General features: G+C 42.1%; 1 protein-coding gene across 1 annotated transcript in view; it reads right to left on the bottom strand.

Moving 5' to 3' along the window:
* Positions 1 to 18,642, bottom strand: part of LOC106608787 (phospholipid-transporting ATPase ABCA1) — a 305,836-nt gene that overhangs the window by 145,240 nt on the left and 141,954 nt on the right. Inside the window, exons 23-27 of the mRNA XM_014206928.2 lie at positions 14,227 to 14,441; positions 14,082 to 14,114; positions 12,494 to 12,572; positions 7,724 to 7,926; positions 2,036 to 2,084 (exon numbers count right to left, since the gene is read on the bottom strand). Of these exons, the coding sequence (XP_014062403.2) occupies positions 2,036 to 2,084; positions 7,724 to 7,926; positions 12,494 to 12,572; positions 14,082 to 14,114; positions 14,227 to 14,441 (579 nt within the window). The remainder of the gene's footprint in view (positions 1 to 2,035; positions 2,085 to 7,723; positions 7,927 to 12,493; positions 12,573 to 14,081; positions 14,115 to 14,226; positions 14,442 to 18,642) is intronic.

Here is an 18,642-nt window from a genome sequence, read left to right as displayed (position 1 = left end):
GTATATAAATATGAACTTGATAGAACTAAAAATGCATGCATTGTCTAACATAATGTCCTAGGAGTGTCATCTGATGGAGATTGTAAAAGGTTAGTGTATCATTTTAGCTGGTTTTATGGTTTTGGTGACCCTGTCTTTGACTTGACAAAACATTACACACAACTCTTGTAAATGTACTGTCCTAACATACTCTAAATTTATGCTTTCGCCGTAAAACCTTTTTGAAATCGTAAAACGTGGTTAGATTAAGGAGATGTTTATCTTTCAAATGGTGTAACATAGTTGTATTTTTGAAAAATTTGAATTTTGACATTTATTTGGATTCAAATTTGCCGCTCTTGAAATGCACCTGCTGTTGATGGAGTGCACCACGGGTGGCACGCTAGCGTCCCACCTAGCCCCAAGAGGTTTTAAGACACTAACAGCTTACAGATGGTAGGTAATTACGGTCACAGTTATGAAAACTTAGGACATTAAAGAGGCCTTTCTACTGACTGAAAAACGCCACAAGAAAGATGCCTAGGGTCCCTGCTCAAGGAGGCATGAGGACTACAGATGTGGCCAGGGCAATAAATTGCAACGTCCGTACTGTGAGACGTCTAAGACAGCGCTACAGGGAGACAGGATGGACAGCTGATCGTCCTTGCAGTGGCAGAGCACGTGTAACAACACCTCCACAGGATCGGTACAGCCGAACATCACACCTGCGGGACAGGTACAGGATGGCAACAACAACTGCCCCAGTTACACCAGGAACGCACAATCCCTCCATCAGTGCTCAGACTGTCCGCAATAGGCTGAGAGAGGCTGGACTGAGGGCTTGTAAGCCTGTTGTAAGGCAGGTCCTCACCAGACATCACCGGCAACAACGTTGCCTAGGGGCACAAACCCACCTTCCCTGGACCAGACAGGACTGGAAAAAAGTGCTCTTCACTGACGAGTCGCGGTTTTGTCTCACCAGAGGTGATGGTCGGATTCGCGTTTATTGTTGAAGGAATGAGCGTTCTGCCTGTACTCTGGAGTGGGATCGATTTGGAGGTGGAGGGTCCGTCATGGTCTGGGGCGGTGTGTCACAGCGTCATCGGTCTGAGCTTGTTGTCATTGCAGGCAATCTCAACGCTGTGCGTTACAGGGAAGACATCCTCCTCCCTTATGTGGCACCCTTCCTGCAGGCTCATCTTGACATGACCCTCCAGCATGACAATGCCACCAGCCATACTGCTCGTTCAGTGCTTGATTTCCTGCAATACATGAAAGTTAGTGTTCTGCCATGGCCAGCGAAGAGCCCGGATCTCAATCCCATTGAGCGTGTCTGGGACCTGTTGGATCGGAGGGTGAGGGCTAGGGCCACTGCCCCCAGAAATGTTTGTGAACATGCAGATGCCTTGGTGGAAGAGTGGGGTAACATCTCACAGCAAGAACTGGAAAATCTGGTGCAGTACTTTATGCAGCTGTTGGCCACACCAGATACTGACTGTTACTTTTGATTCCCCCCCCCCTTTGTTCAGGGACACATTATTCCATTTCTGTTAGTCACCTGTCTGTGGAACTTGTTCAGTTTATGTCTCAGTTGTTGAATCTTGTTATGTTCATACAAATATTTACACATGTTAAGTTTGCTGAAAATAAACGCAGTTGACAGTGAGAGGACGTTTATTTTTTGCTGAGTTTATTTATATGTACATATTCTCATTCACCCCTTTAGATTTGTGTGTATTAGGTAGTTGTTGGGGAATTGTTAGATTAATTGTTAGATATTACTGCACTGTTGGAACTAGAAGCACAAGCATTTCGCTACACTTTATTAACATAACATTAACATCTTCTAACCATGTGTATGTGACCAATAAAATTTTATTTGATCTGATTTAAAGACTCTCAATGGTGTGTGTGTGTATACTGTATATGTGCACACACACACACGGTAGTGTTTGTGTCTATACTGCATATCATGAGTCCACGATTAAACTATTCTACTACAATTTACATTGTAACCCCCCCAAATTCCACTGAACTGGCAGAACTTGCAATTTACCTGTAATTTCCACATCCACACCTGTGTCCTCCGCCACTTTGAGGAAAATCTGTGAGATGGAACGCAGCATAATTAGCATGATATGAAATTGCTTAGCATCATCATCTCCAGTGAAATGACTTGACCTCTATCTGTGTTATTAGACAAATGATCGACAGCACTCCTGTAATGACAAAAACAAGGGCTCTATATTCATTACAATGACAAATTGGTAGGTTAGCGTTTTTCATCATTAATCTTGTTCTGGAGGCAGCTCTGCAGAGTGGTCACTAGCTGGCACAGCCACAATGTCATAAAATCAGATTTGAAACTTAACCCTAAACTTAACCTCACTGCTAACACTTATGCCTAACCCTAACCTTAAAATTAAGATGAAAAAGCAAATTATTGTTTGAATGAATTTTTACAATACAGGCTATTTTGACTTTGCAGCTGGCCTATCTAATGTAAATCACTCATTTCTGCCTCCAGGACAAGACTCATGACAAACGTCAACCTGTGTCAAGCAGTCCTTTCTTTCTCCATGCTCTTGTATTACAGATGCGCAAACACTAGTGATCCGCTGGTTGACTCATAACCCGTAGTCCCCGCGGTTATATCCACGAGTCGTATGGGTTTAGGATCATTAAATATTGTGCGGCTGAAGGGCGAGTGGGTGGCAGGTTGAATAAAAGAGAAAAAATAGCTTTAAAAAAATCTATAAATGTATAATTCTTGTGCAATTAATATAGGCTACATTGAGGTTTTTCTTTCATTATTTTAGGCTATCTGGTATTAGTGCATAAACTTTAGGGATTAACTGCGCCAAATAATGCTTTTGGGGACTGGCAGAAAAAGTTAACATCAATCCACGGAGCCAAGAAGGACATTCAAGTTTAATTCAATAATGCAAAAGCTGCAAAAGGAGAGTTTAAAATAAAGAGAAGGGAGGGCTAGAAAAGTAATGTTTGGAAAATATTTGGTGAAGAGGTAAAAGAGGATGATAGCAGTGTTATGTGTGATGATTGTGAGGCGCTATACAAATTCGACAGTCACAACAAGGCACTTCAAATAGGCCTGTGCCACGTCAAGGGATCTTTAGCCTACTGTTCAGATGGGTTAAATGGAAACTGAAATCTGGACACTGACGGTAGGTCTATAACCTCTCACATAGCCTTAATAATAACTCCTGCAGAATTAAGCATTTCTTCTAGTAAAATTATACACCAAACAGTCAATATTTGGAGAAAAAAATTCTGCATCTTGAGAGAATGCAATGCTCAGTTAGATACCATCTGTAGAGGTGCTGTCTTCATCATAAAAGGATTATAAAAGCGGATAGTATTTCAACCACATAAAATCTGCATCAAAGTAGACAAGTTGACTAACAAACAGCCTATCAAAATGACTGAAATTATAAGCAGAAGCATATCTAAATCAGGCAACAACAAAATAATCCTGCAACTCTGTCAATTTTTTTTCTCACATATAATCGGCGGTTGCGGATGGGTTATTAGCAATTGCGGGCAGGTGAACAAACAGCTGACCCGCGCAGTGGTGTAAAGTACTTAAGTAAAAATACTTTAAAATACTACTTAAGTAGTTTTTTGGGGTATATATACTTTACTATTTATATTTTTTGCCAACTTTTACTTTACTACATTCCTTAAGAAAATAATGTACTTTTTACTCCAATAATGTACTTTCTACAGACACCAAAAAGTAGTCATTACATTTCGACAGGAAAATGGTCCACTTATCAAGAGAACATCCCTGGTCATCCCTATGCCTCTGATCTGGCGGACTCACTAAACACAAATGCTTTCTTATAAATTAATGTCTGAGTGTTGTAGAGTGCCCCTGGTTATCTGTAAATAAATAAAAAAACGTAAATTGTGCCGTCTGGTTAGCATAATGTAAGGAATTTGAAATTATTAATACTTTTACTTTTAATACTTAAGTATATTTTAGCAATTCCATTTACTTTTGATACTTAAGTATATTTAAAACCAAATGAGGTATTTATTATTTGTTTTACTCAAATATGACAAATGAGTACTTTTTCCACCACTGGACCAGTGCACTACTAGCGCACGCACGCACACACACGCACGCACACACTAGAAATACCACCTACTGACATCTAATCTGCCTTCTCTAAGTAGATGTATGCAGTAGACTCCACTAGAATAACCTTGTGTCTGAATGTGATACGTTGAAAAGGAATTATTCACAATGCCCGCAGGGCATCTTCATCTGACAAAAATGTCTGAGACATATTAGTTGTGTTTGACAACAGTAACTTAGTGGTATGTGCCTGCCTACAGACATAATCCAACACTACCCTTGGCATACTAAGCATTTGGTTAGTTCAGGAGAGAGCAGCGTGTGTGTGTGTGTGTGTGTGTGTGTGTGTGTGTGTTTCAAGTTTTTTAAGTTTTAAAGTACAGTCATGGCCAAAAGTTTTGAGAATGACAGAAATTGTAATTTTCACAAGGTTTGCTGCTTCAGTGTCTTTAGATATTTTTGTCAGATGTTACTATGGAATACTGAAGTATAATTACAAGCATTTCATAAGTGTCAAAGGCTTTTATTGACAATTACATGAAGTTGATGCAAAGACTCAATATATGCAGTGTTGACCCTTCTTTTTCAAGACCTCTGCAATCCGCCCTGGCATGCTGTCAATTAACTTCTGGGCCACATCCTGACTGATGGCAGCCCATTCTTGCATAGTCAATGCTTGGAGTTTGTCAGAATTTGTGGGGTTTTGTTTGTCCACCCGCCTCTTGAGGATTGACCACAAGTTCTCAATGGGATTAAGGTCTGGGGAGTTTCCTGGCCATGGACCCAAAATATCTATGTTTTGTTCCCCGAGCCACTTAGTTATCACTTTTGCCTTATGGCAAGGTGCTCCATCATGCTGGAAAAGGCATTGTTCGTCACCAAACTGTTCCTGGATGGTTGGGAGACGTTGCACTCGGAGGATGTGTTGGTACCATTCTTTATTCATGGCTGTGTTCTTAGGCAAAATTGTGAGTGAGCCCACTCCATTGGCTGAGAAGCAACCCCACACATGAATGGTCTCAGGATGCTTTACTGTTGGCATGACAGAAACTGATGAAAGCACTCACCTTGTCTTCTCCGGACAAGCTTTTTTCTGGAAGCCCCAAACAATCGGAAAGGGGATTCAGAGAAAATGGCTTTACCCCAGTCCTAAGCAGTCCAATCCCTGTACCTTTTGCAGAATATCAGTCTGTCCCTAATGTTTTCCCTGGAGAGAAGTGGCTTCTTTGCTGCCCTTTTTGACAACAGGCCATCCTCCAAAAGTCTTCGCCTCACTGTGTGTGCTGATGCACTCACACCGGCCTGCTGCCAATCCTGAGCAAGCTCTGTACTGGTGGTGCCCGATCCCTCAGCTGAATTTTTTTATTTCACCTTTATTTAACCAGGTAGGCTAGTTGAGAACAAGTTCTCATTTACAACTGTGACCCGGCCAAGATAAAGCACAGCAGTTCGACACACACAACAACAGAGTTACACATGGAATAAACAAACATAGTCAATAATACAGTATAAAGTCTATATACAGTGAGTGCAAATGAGGTAAGATAAGGGACATAAGGCAATCAATAGGCCATGGTGGCGAAGTAATTACAATATAGCAATTAAACACTGGAATGGTAGATGTGCAGAAGATGAATGTGCAAGTAGAGATACTGGGGTGCAAAGGAGCAAGATAAATAAATAAATACAGTATGGGGATGAGGTAGTTGGAAGGGCTGTTAACAGGTGGGCTATGTACAGGTGCAATTATCTGTGAGCTGCTCTGACAGCTGGTGCTTAAAGCTAGTGAGGGAGATAAGTCATTGGTAGCAGAGAACTGGAAGGAAAGGCGGCCAAATGAGGAGTTGGCTTTAGGAGTGACCAGTGAGATATCCATGCTGGAGCGCGTGCTACGGGTGGGTGCTGCTATGGTGACCAGTGAGCTGAAATAAGGCGGGGCTATACCTAGCAGAGACTTGTAGATGACCTGGAGCCAGTGGGTTTGGCGACGAGTATGAACCGACGGCCAGCCAACGAGAGCGTACAGGTCGCAGGGGTGGGTAATATATGGGGCTTTGGTGACAAAACGGACGGCATTGTGATAGACTGCATCCAATTTGTTGAGTAGAATGTTGGAGGCTATTTTATAAAATACATCGCCAAAGTCGAGGATCGGTAAGATAGTTCGTTTTGCGAGGGTAAGTTTGGCCGCATGAGCGAAGGATTCTTTGCTGTGAAATAGGAAGTCGATTCTAGATTGAATTTTGGATTGGAGATGCTTAATGTGAGTCAAAGGAGAGTTTACAGTCTAGTCAGACACCTAGGTATTTGTAGCTGTCCACATATTCTAAGTCAGAACCGTCCAGAGTAGTGATGCTGGACGGGTGGGCAGTGATCAGTTGAAGAGCATGCATTTAGTTTTACTTGCATTTAAGAGCAATTGGAGGCCACAGAAGGAGAGTTGAATGGCATTGAAGCTCGTCTGGAGGTTAGTTAACACAGTGTCCGAAGAAGGGCCAGAAGTATACAGAATGGTGTCGTCTGCGTAGAAGTGGATCAGAGAATCACCAGCAGCAAGAGCGACATCGTTGAAGTATACAGAGAAGAGAGTCGGCCCGAGAATTGAACCCTTTGGCACCCCCATAGAGACTGCCAGAGGTCCGGACAACAGGCCCTCCGATTTGACACACTGAACTCTATCAGAGAAGTAATTGGTGAACCAGGCGAGGCAATCGTTTGAGAAACCAAGGCTGTTGAGTCTGCCAATAAGAATGTGGTGATTGCCAGTCGAAAGCCTTGGCCAGGTCGATGAATACGGCTGCACAGTAATGTCTCTTATCGATGGCGGTTATGATATCGTTTAGGACCTTGATCGTGGCTGAGGTGCACCCATTACCAGCTCTGAAACCAGATTGCATTGCGGAGAAGGTACAACTTTAGGAGACGGTCCTGGCGCCTGCTGGACTTTCTTGGGTACCCTGAAGCCTTCTTCACAACAATTGAACCTCTCTCCTTGAAGTTCTTGATGATCCGATAAATGGTTGATTTAGGTGCAATCTTACTGGCAGCAATATCCTTGCCTGTGAAGCCCTTTTTGTGCAATGCAATGATGACGGCACGTGTTTCCTTCCAGGTAACCATGGTTGACAGAGGAAGAACAATGATCCTAAGCACCACCCTCGTTTTGAAGCTTCCAGTCTGCTATTCGATCTCAATCAACATGACAGAGTGATCTTCAGCCTTGTCCTCGTCAACACTCACACCTGTGTTAACGAGAGAATCACTGACATGATGTCAGTTCGTCCTTTTGTGGCAGGGCTGAAATGCAGTGGAAATGTTTTTGGGGGATTCAGTTCATTTGCATGGCAAAGAAGGACTTTGCAATTAATTGCAATTCATTTGATCACTCTTCATAACATTCTGGAGTATATGCAAATTGCCATCATACAAACCAAGGCAGCAGACTTTGTGAAAATGAATATTTGTGTCATTCTCAAAACTTTTGGCCATGACTGTACAGAGAAATGCCTTTCTTGCTAGCTCTAAACCTAACAATGCAGTGTGTAAACGTGTGTGTGTGTATGCGCTTGCATGTGAAGCTTGTGTGCGAGTCTGTGCATGTGCTGCCTGCATACATGCGTGTGTGTTTCCTCCGCCTCATACCTCCTCTAGTGTGGTATCCGAGATGCCGTAGTTGGTCAAGCCAATGTTGGCCATCTCCAGGTCCAGCTCTTTGAAAAGGAGGGCGAAGGTGCCATCCTTGGCCCCGCTGTAGGGCAGGATGTAGGTGATCTCCTGGCCGATGCTCTCCAGGAACACTGCCTCGGGAACATGCCGACGCACCAGCTTACTGACAGCTGTAAGCTCTACATGGTGAAGAGAAACAGGAAGGATGACATGGATGTATGAAAAGGAATTACAGAAACAACAATATCTTATTGTCATGTCATATTGTTGTGCTTTATGTATGGTAACTGCCAAAATAAAAGAAACGCTTGATTAAATGAGGGATACAAAGTATATTGAAAGCCGGTGCTTCCACACAGGTGTGGTTCCTGAGTTAATTAAGCAGTTAAAATCTCATCATGCTTAGGGTCATGTAAAAAAATGCCCAGTTGCCCATTATTTTGGCTACCATGTCTAGAAGAAGAGATCTCTGACTTTATAAGAAGGGTCTCAAAGGAGCATAGGATGTGTGTGTGTGTGTGTGTGTGTGTGTCAGTCACCAGATCTCAAACCAACTGAACACTTATGGGAGATTCTGGAGCGGCGGTTGCGACAGTGTTTTCCACCACAATCAACAAAACACCAAATTTTGTGGGATGCGGGGTGGTATGCTGCTGCCATATATAACTACAGCTGCTTAACCAAGTGAGACCTTGGCTTTATGAGGAGGTCAGAAACCGATCGGCTTCACACATTTGGTGTAGTTTAGTTGTAATAAAAAGGGGTTGTCATTGTTTGAATTATGAAATAAACTCAGCAAATAAAGAAACGTCCTCTCACTGTCAACCACGTTTATTTTCAGCAAACTTAACATGTGTAAATATTTGTATGAACATAACAAGATTAAACAACTGAGACAAACTGAACAAGTTCCACAGACATGTGACTAACATAAATGGAATAATGTGTCCCTGAACAAAGGGAGGATCAAAATCAAAAGTAACAGTCAGTATCTGGTGTGGCCAACAGCTGCATAAAGTACTGCACCAGATTTGCCAGTTCTTGCTGTGAGATGTTACCCCACTCTTCCACCAAGGCACCTGCATGTTCACAAACATTTCTGGGGGTAGTGGCCCTAGCCCTCACCCTCCGATCCAACAGGTCCCAGACGTGCTCAATGGGATTGAGATCCGGGCTCTTCGCTGGCCATGGCAGAACACTGACATTCCTGTATTGCAGGAAATCAAGCACAGAACGAGCAGTATGGCTGGTGGCATTGTCATGCTGGAGGGTTATGTCAAGATGAGCCTGCAGGAAGGGTACCACATGAGGGAGGAGGATGTCTTCCCTGTAACGCACAGCATTGAGATTGCCTGCAATGACAACAAGCTCAGTCCGATGACACTGTGACACACCGCCCCAGACCATGACAGACCCTCCACCTCCAAATCGATCCCACTCCAGAGTACAGGCCTCGGTGGAACGCTCATTCCTTCGACAATAAACGCGACCATCACCCCTGGTGAGACAAAACCGCGACTCGTCAGTGAAGAGCACTTTTTTCCAGTCCTGTCTGGTCTAGCGAAGGTGGGTTTGTGCCCCTAGGCGAGGTTGTTGCCGGTGATGTCTGGTGAGGACCTGCCTTACAACAGGCTTACAAGCCCTCAGTCCAGTCTCTCTCAGCCTATTGCAGACAGTCTGAGCACTGATGGAGCGATTGTGCGTTCCTGGTGTAACTGGGGCAGTTGTTGTTACCATCCTGTACCTGTCCCGCAGGTGTGATGTTTGGCTGTACCGATCCTGTGCAGGTGTTGATACATGTGGTCTGCCACTGTGAAGACGATCAGCTGTCCATCCTGTCTCCCTGTAGTGCTGTCTTAGGCATCTCACAGTACGGACATTGCAATTTATTGCCTTGGCCACATCTGCAGTCCTCATGCCTCCTTGCAGCATGCCTAAGGCACGTTCACGCAGATGAGCAGGGACCCTGGGCATCTTTCTTGTGTTTTTTTCAGACTCAGTAGAAAGGCCTCGTTAGTGTCCTAAGTTTTCATAACTGTGACCTTAATTGCCTACCGTCTGTAAGCTGTTAGTGTCTTAACGACCGTTCCACCGGTGCATGTTCATTAATTGTTCATTGTTCATTGAACAAGCATGGGAGACAGTGTTTAAACCCTTTACAATGAAGATCGGTGAAGTTATTTGGATTTTTACAAATTATCTTTGAAAGACAGGTCCTGAAAAAGGGACATTTGTTTTTTTGCTGAGTTTATTTGTCACATACTGTACTGTATATTTGTCATATACAACTGTGTGGTGTTTAAGTCTAAAAATGACATACACAGACAGTTCTCTAGAGGAAATGTGATTTCATATATCTTTGGAAAGGTCTCTGTGTTTTTAAGTTATGCTGTGTTGTCTTAGAGTTTGGTTATGGATTAAAATGAAACCATGTCATTATATTCATACATACTCACCCTCACCCTACGCTCATCATCAATAGAAATCCAGTCTTTTTTCCCACATGATATGTACAATCCAGCCCCCCATCCAAGCGCTTTGATCCTTGATCATGATTCCAAGTCGAAAATTGAATTTAAGACCAAGGCTGCTCTACTACTGATTAGGCCTCTGGTCAATACTGACTGGTTGGGATCTCAGACCCACAGATCTCAGACAGAGAGACAGAGAGACAGAGAGAGGACTAGAGTACTTAGAGATGTCACTGTCACCTGAAAAGGAGCAGACAATCAACTGCTGACATGACATTCTACAGCCGGAGTCAGACTTTTTGCCCCTCCTTCTCTCTTTCCTGTGATAGCTGATGTGTGGTGGTGAGATCCCCACCATCCAATTTTAAAGTGGAACTGACAGCATTTAGCAAGATCACATTTTATTCAAATCTGTTTATATGCACCCCCAGGAAGAATATGGCACTTTAAAAAATATATATCTGACAAGCCAGCACTTAGACATGGTCATTTTCAAATTTTCATAAATTCTTAAAATGTCTGGGAATTACTTATAATAAGGCATTTTCTGGAAATTCTTTAGCAATATAGAGTTGGAAAGCGGCCATGCATTTGGACAATTAATAGATCCTGCAGTTAATAAAACCTAATAAAACCATCTGTCCCATCCAGGACTGGAGTCTACGCAGACCAGTGCGCCATAGCCAATGAGGACTACAGTAGGGCTTTATGCAAACCGGCCATTTGCCACACGGGAAGGCCTTCATTCACTTTGAACTGGATTGTGTGTTTACAGGCAGTTGCAACAGCGTGACTATAGATCATTACAACGCCAAAAGCCACAAAGTACACCTGAATGGATTTCTGCAAATATGTCAATACCACGGGAGTCTTCTTACATTTGGTAACTTTACAATCCTATTGATCAAATAACCATGAAAGGTAGGCTCTCTCTCCCTCAGTTATGCACATGAACAACAACAAGATCAACAACTAATGCTAGCCTGAGCAAGATGATCTAAAATCTCAGTAAGGAACATTAGATAAACCCTCTCAAACTTTTTCCGCTTGTTGGCCGTCAAATTACACTGATAAACGATGGGGAATTGTAGCCTACTCGTCCTTCTGCAGCTTGCCTTGTCCGAACCAAGCACCCAAGTTGACTGGCTAAAATTGGCTAGCTTGCAAGCTAGCTAATTCCAGACACAAATGACAGAACATCTCACTGACCATTTTACTCGCCCTAACAGAGCTGGTTAGGCTGCTTACATGTTATCTAGAGCATTCATGACTACTTTTTTTCCTATGTTTACTGACATCGGTCATATTCAGCGGCAGTTGCGCGTTCATAAATTCATCAGTTATTCGGCGCTCTGGCACACAGACAAGAGTGCTCTGAAATTGGAGTAGATAGCCAGAGTGAATTTGCGAATGCAAGATATGTTAACTGTATAACACAGTCGTTCAAGTTCTTGCTGGCTAACCAAATGACACCTGCATCTCTAGCTGTATATAGGCATCGAAAAACGATATGAGGGGAAAAGTAAGTCACTCACCCACTCCTCCAATGACATGACATCATCCTAGCAGCTAGCTAACTATCTAGCTAGCCATCTAGCTAACGTTAGGTGATTTTTAGCTTGCTACATAAATAGATACGCTAGCCTATTAGCCACGTTATGATTGCCTTATGATCATTGCCTTTGCTAGTTTGATTGTATTGACATTCACAGCCTTAGTTAATTAAATTAGTCTGTTTTTGTCCAAAATATTGAGTCAAAGAAACTGAAACAGTGTATCCTGAATGGAGGCAGCAAACAATGTACCAGGCCAGCTGTGATTAAAAACCTGACAGCAATATTTTTTGGACTACCAAGAAATGTATTGGTGAATTATATCATGCATTGAACTGCATCCATCTATTCTGCCAACAATGCCTTAGTGTAAGACATGAACCGCTGAGTCAAATAGTACCTATTTTTAAAACTTCCTATATAATTGGTTTTGTAGGAGAAACTATGAATTTGATATTTTTGAATGATATTATGATTCTGTTTCGTATCTGTAAAGAAGTTCAAACTCTGTCAGTTCCACTTTACGTGCTTTGAGTACTTGAAAAAGCACTATCATGAACTCACCATATGTTGGTTGAGCAAATAATGATGTATGTACGGTGTTCATATTAGGACAGCCTCAGTCTCAGTAGGACTTCTAGTCATTTATTCAATTCAATTATTAGTTTGGATATAGCCAAATATAGTTTGGATAAATGAAGTGGTGTTATCGCTGGTTCTACCTGTGGGGTCAGAGTTGCTCCAGTTCTGGCTCGCAATCCCTTCATCCAGACTGGTTCTCCTCAAGGTCTCATCAGTCTCCTATTAGAGAGAAATTTTAAAGTATTCATCATCACTGTAGAGCTCTCAGACTGATTATCACCTCCACAATTCTCCCCTCATATCTCATATTAATGGAATTACCACAGTGGTCCAACTCGTTAGTGTTTCATTAGAGCTAAGTTTGGCTGTCAGCACCAACAGATGCTGTACTTACCATATACTGGGAAGTTGTAAGGGGGATCCACTACAAACCATCATATACTGAATAAGTTGCCCATATTAGGAAAGCCTCAGCAGGCCTGCTGAGATTTGGAAAAAGTCATACTCAGACTGAGGCTGTCCTAATATGGACACCGCATATGTATCATATTATTCGCTCAACCATCGTATCATGAGTTCATGATATGAACATTTAATTTAGCAAATACATGTGTAACAAAATCCCATATATGAGGAGTAACCTGGCCAGAGACCTGAAGACTTGTGTTATCTACCCCAAGCTAATGCCTAAGATTTAGCTCAATGTGATAACACAGTAGTGCAGGCGACCCAAGTTCGAAACCTGGATGGTAGCATTGGCACAACTTTCCAGTCAACGGACAGAATGGGCAGCATTACATTAGGTTTTTATGAAAACTACAGGCCAAGTACTAAGGCTTATGCTTAGCTGCTGTCTGCATCAGTGGGCTGATGTAGCAAGTCATTTTGGGGGAGCATTAAAGCTCTCTTTGCAAAATGTGTTTTTGTTCTTCTTTTTTTATATATTTTTTTTTACAAATTACTCCTCTCTCCACAAAGGGCCTGTAGACTAATGGTAATTGCTGTAACCCTGCTTGCATCGGTGCATCTTGTTAATTTGCTCCTATTGATTAAAACCGTGTGCAAGGCACTGCAAGGAGCTAGATCAAGAAACCCGCTCCCCCCCTCCCTCATGACAATTAGTATCATCCAGTGCGGAGGTGTCTGCCAATTTTCATGCTGGGGGAGACTAAACACAGATCATTACAGGGGAGGGCAACTTTCACTCTGGAAAGTCACAGGAACCCTGTCGATAATGGAGTGTGTGGCAAATGTTGCTGATGTGTCTTAGAGATTACTATTGGAATGCTTCCCGCCAGATGCAAAAAGTCAAACAAATGATCTTGCCCCATTATTGGTGAATTATAGATTGGTGTCATGATGTTGTCCAATGTGGGATCAGACATCATAAATGGGTAATTGAAAATATGCACCAGAGTTACATGTTTAGCTCACATTGACCAAATGAAACTAAGGTGAAAACTCATAGCCAATCAAAATAAAACAGAAGTTGGGATTTTCTGTTGGGTAACACTTGCTTATCTGTCATTTTTATATAACGAAGTGTCATATGTGGAGTTCAACCAGCTCCATCATTTCCTAAATAGAGAACCATTTTTATTTTGGGGGCATGTTATTTCAACTGTTATTAGTAATCATATTGATTTGTTATCAATACAACACGAGAATGACATTTCCTAGTCCCAAAACAGACAGCAAAATGCAGCACACAGTATTTACAGTATTTACCTTGGTCCGGGGTGATGTTTCCTGATGTTTCCCCTAGGTACAGATTGAGGATCAGATTCCCCTCACCTATTCCAAACCTTAGTCTTAAAATGCTAAACTGACCCAAGATCAGTGTCTAGGGGCATCATCACCCTATTCCATTTACCTCTTTCACCTGGCCCTGCTTGACTCCGCTGCGCTCGTTGGTAATTTGCTCATTTCCGGCCTTGACCAGAGTGAGGTAGTAGCCACTGCCAAAGTATTTTTTCAGGAACAGGGAGGAGCCGTAACAACACATCTTGCCGTGAGAGATAATGGCAATGCGGTCTCCCAAGATGTCCGCCTCATCCATGTGATGAGTGGAGAGGATGATTGTGCGACCTGCGGGAGAAAGATGGAGCCAACAAAACTATTGATTTCACTCAATGGGCCCAATTTGGAGTGTAGGTGGACTGTGTTTGTGTATGTGTGTGAGACAGACAAAAATAAAGAGAAAGTAAGAGTGAGTTTGTGTACATGTGTGTGAGTCAGTGCTCTGGAACTAGTTTGTTTGTTCTGTCAACCATCTTGAGAAATACATAAATTGGACCAAAAAATTATAATAAATGTAAAGTCTTTGAACAGAGCCAAGTCTGCAATCTGTTTCCATATTGTGGTGTTGTGCTTATTTCCTCAATATACACCCCTCTGGGTTTGCAAGTCATAGCCTACTGTAGTTGTATTCGAAGAAACGAGATTGTGTGTGGGTTGGAATGTGGAACAAAGGACAAATTCTGCAATACCAGTCTTCCTTCCAAATCAAGTAAGAAACAACAACAACTACATACACTTCCACCTGAATAGAATAAAATGTAACCAACATAAAATTATGCATAGACCCAACATAAAATGTTGCATAGACAATTCCTTTGTTGTGCTTCCAAACATTTTTGAAGTTTAAATTTTTGTCAGCAGAAGTTATTTGAGAGAAACCAAATCACATCCACAGAGAATATACGACACCGGAGCCTGCTTATTCACAGGGGGAGTGGAGGGTCATATCATGCACCCTGAACTAACACATACTAATCAGCACATTCCCAGTCAATCAGGAAGTAGACATGAGATATGTGATGAAGTCACAGCATGGTCATCTAGCTGGATGTCGTTAGGTCACAGCGTGAATGGTGGCAGCATTAAAATGTGTCTCGGTTATTGTTGATTTTTGCCACATTTCAGAACAGAATCAAAACCCTGAAATGCAAGGAAGATTAGGACTTAAAGATTTGCTTTGAAGTGGCTTTATTGAAGGGTACCAGGATATTTTCATTTTAAGAAGAAATAATGAAGTTACAGGCTACATACAGCAATACTGCTAAACTGTCGGGAAATTAGAAGAGAACACTGCATGCAACCATTGTGTAAAACAACAGTGGGAAAACTAGCAACCCCTATGTTACAAGATACCGACAAGAGTAAAAGTAAGATGTACAACGTGGTGTCTTGTGGTATTGAGCATTTTATCTGCATAATATTGGCAATGATAATGAAGTCCTTCACCAGGAGAATTCATTCTATCTCAGTTGAAACAGTAACAGGCACAAGTAGAAGTGCATTGTACACTCGAACATACAGTTCCATGATATGATACACATTCTCTCTTGATTAGCTGACCGGCTGGATTTTTAGGGCATTTTGGGGGGTAAGATTTGCTGTCATTATTACAAAAGGTCAGGGTTATCTGCTGAGCGTCGCATTTTCTCCCTCCGAGCTAGTTCAATTTGTATCCCCACAGGTCGCATTATCCCCGGGATAAGGACACACACAGAGGTCTTAACCATAGCCTCACGTAGCACTATGCTATTTCGTTTGGAGAAGCCGAGAACCAAACTTTTCCCTCCCATCCCTTATGCCCTCTCTTCCTCTGAGCTTCTACATTTTTCTCTGCCGCAGAGTTATGCCACAGAATTATCACTGTGTTATGCTAAGCTCTTGATTGAACCTACAGTGCCTTCGGAAAGTATTCACACCCCTTGATTGTTTCCACATTTTGTTAAATTGCAGCCTTATTCTTATTATGTTTTCCCCCTCAATCTACACCCAAAACCCCATAACGACAAAGCAAAAAAAGGTTTTTAGAAATGTTTGCAAATTTATAAAAACAGAAAACCTTATTTTCTGTATAAGTATTCAGACCCTTTGCTATGAGACTTCAAATTGAGCTCAGGTACATCCTGTTTCCATTGATCATCCTTGAGATGTTTCTACTACTTGATTGGAATCCACCTGTGGTAAAATCAATTGATTGGACATGATTTGGAAAGAAACAAACTTGTTTATATAAGGTCCCACAGTGGACAGTGCATGTCAGCGCAAAAACCAAGCCATGAGGTCGAAGGATTGTGTTGAGGCACAGATCTGGGGAAGGGTACCCCAAAAAATCTGCACCATTGAAGATTCCCAAGAGCACAGTGGCCGCCATCATTCTTAAATGGAAGAATGGAACCACCAACACTCTTCCTAGAGCTGGCCACACGACCAAACTGAGCAATCAGGGGAGAAGGGCCTTAATCAGGGAGGTGACTAAAAACCCGATGGTCACTCTGAAGGAGGTTCAGAGTTCCTCCGTGGAAATGGGAGAATCTTCCAGAGGGACAACCATCTCTGCAGCACTCCACCAATCAGGCCTTTATGGTAGAGCGGCCAGATGGAAGCCACTCCTCAGTAAAAGGCACATGACAGCCTGCTTGGAGTTTTCCAAAAGCACCTAAAGACCCTCTGACCATGAGAAACAAGATTCTCCGGTTTGATGAAACCAAGATTGAACTCTTTGGCCTGAATGCCAAGCGTCATGTCTGGAAGAAACCTGGCACCATCCCTACGGTGAACCATGGTGGTGGCAGTATCATGCAGCAGCAGGGACTGGGAGACTAGTCAGGGTTGAGACTGTCACAGGTGTCGTAGGGTTTAGACCAAGACGCAGCGGGAAAATGTATACTCATCTTCTTTTATTAACGGACAAAGAAGGAAAACCAAAATAAACACGTATACAAAAAAACACGACGACAAAGAACAAGCCGGTAAGGCACAAAGCTATACACAGCAACAATCTCCCACAAAATCCCATGACAAACATACTCCTTAATATAGGACCTTCAATCAGAGGCAACGATAGACAGCTGCCTCCAATTGAAGGCCCCAATCCCCATGACCAAAACATAGAAATACAAACACCTAGACGGAACATAGAAATAAACTAACATAGAACGATAACCCAAAAACCCCGGAATACATAAATCAAATACCCCTCTACATAAACAACCACCCTGAACCCTATAAACCAAATAGCCCCTCTACATGAACACATACACAAACACACCCTGAACCACATAAAACAAATACCCCCTGCCACGTCCTGACCAAACTAAAATAACAAATAACCCCTATTACTGGTCAGGACGTGACAGAGACATCTCTGAATGTCCTTGAGCCCAGACTTGAACGCGATCGAATATCTCTGGAGGGACCTGAAAATAGCTGTGCAGCGACGCTCCCCATCCAACCTGAAAGAGCTTGAGAGGATTTGCAGAGAAGAATGGGAGAAACTCCCCAAATACAGGTGTGTCAAGCTTGTAGCGTCATACCCGAGAAGACTTGAGGCAATAATCACTGCCAAAGGTGCTTCAAAAAAATACTGAGTAAAGGGTCTGAATACTTAAATGTGATATTTCAGCATTTTATTTTTTTAAACTTTGCAAAAATTTCCAAAAAAACTGTTTATGCTTTGTGATTTATGAGGGGGATTTAAAAAAAAAACAATTTTAGAATAAGGCTGTAACGTAACAAAATGTGGAAAAAGTCAAGTGGTCTGTATAATTTCCTAATGCACTGTATATCTAATATATCTACTGCTGTACATATCATTCTTAGTATATCTTCTGTACATTCATCCAAAGTACATATAGATTACATTTGGATTACTTTCACAGTATCATTTGGGTTGTTAATTGGATTCGTTCTGAGGTTTCTTGATAATATATATATATATTTTTTTTTGACTTGTTTGACATTTTACTGCATTGTTAGGAGCTAGTAACAAACATTTTGCTGCACCTGCTATAACATCTACCACATCTATATACGCAACCAATAAACTTTGATTGGATTTGATTTTAACCGTTGCCAAGATGCCCATTGAGTATCTCACTAAAATCTTATGGGACTCTGAAAATATTCAAACAAGCAGATCAATACACATGGAAAGAGGATGTCACATGGTCAAAATGTAAACATTAGTGGAGCCACATTATTAGATTTGGAGGTAGCATTGTGTTTGCTTGCAAAGAGAGATGCAGTAGCTAACTAACTGTAAATAAGTTACTTGTTTCTCACCACAGTTAACCAGCTAAAGTTATTCACAGTTAGTCAGCAACTGCTCCAACACTATTTTCCAATCTAGCGTAATGCTGTCCTAAAACAATGCCTCCAGAATGATGATGTGAGGTGGCTCCAGGTGTGTCTACATTTTACCAATTGTGACGGAATGCGCTTTCCATGCGAATGAAATGTATGGAAAAGTGCTGATCTTTGAGTGGGGGAGATG

This window comes from Salmo salar, chromosome ssa07 (genome assembly GCF_905237065.1).
Source record: "Salmo salar chromosome ssa07, Ssal_v3.1, whole genome shotgun sequence".
In the NCBI taxonomy this organism is placed as follows: domain Eukaryota; kingdom Metazoa; phylum Chordata; class Actinopteri; order Salmoniformes; family Salmonidae; genus Salmo; species Salmo salar.
This window is presented reverse-complemented; position numbering and strand designations above follow the sequence as displayed.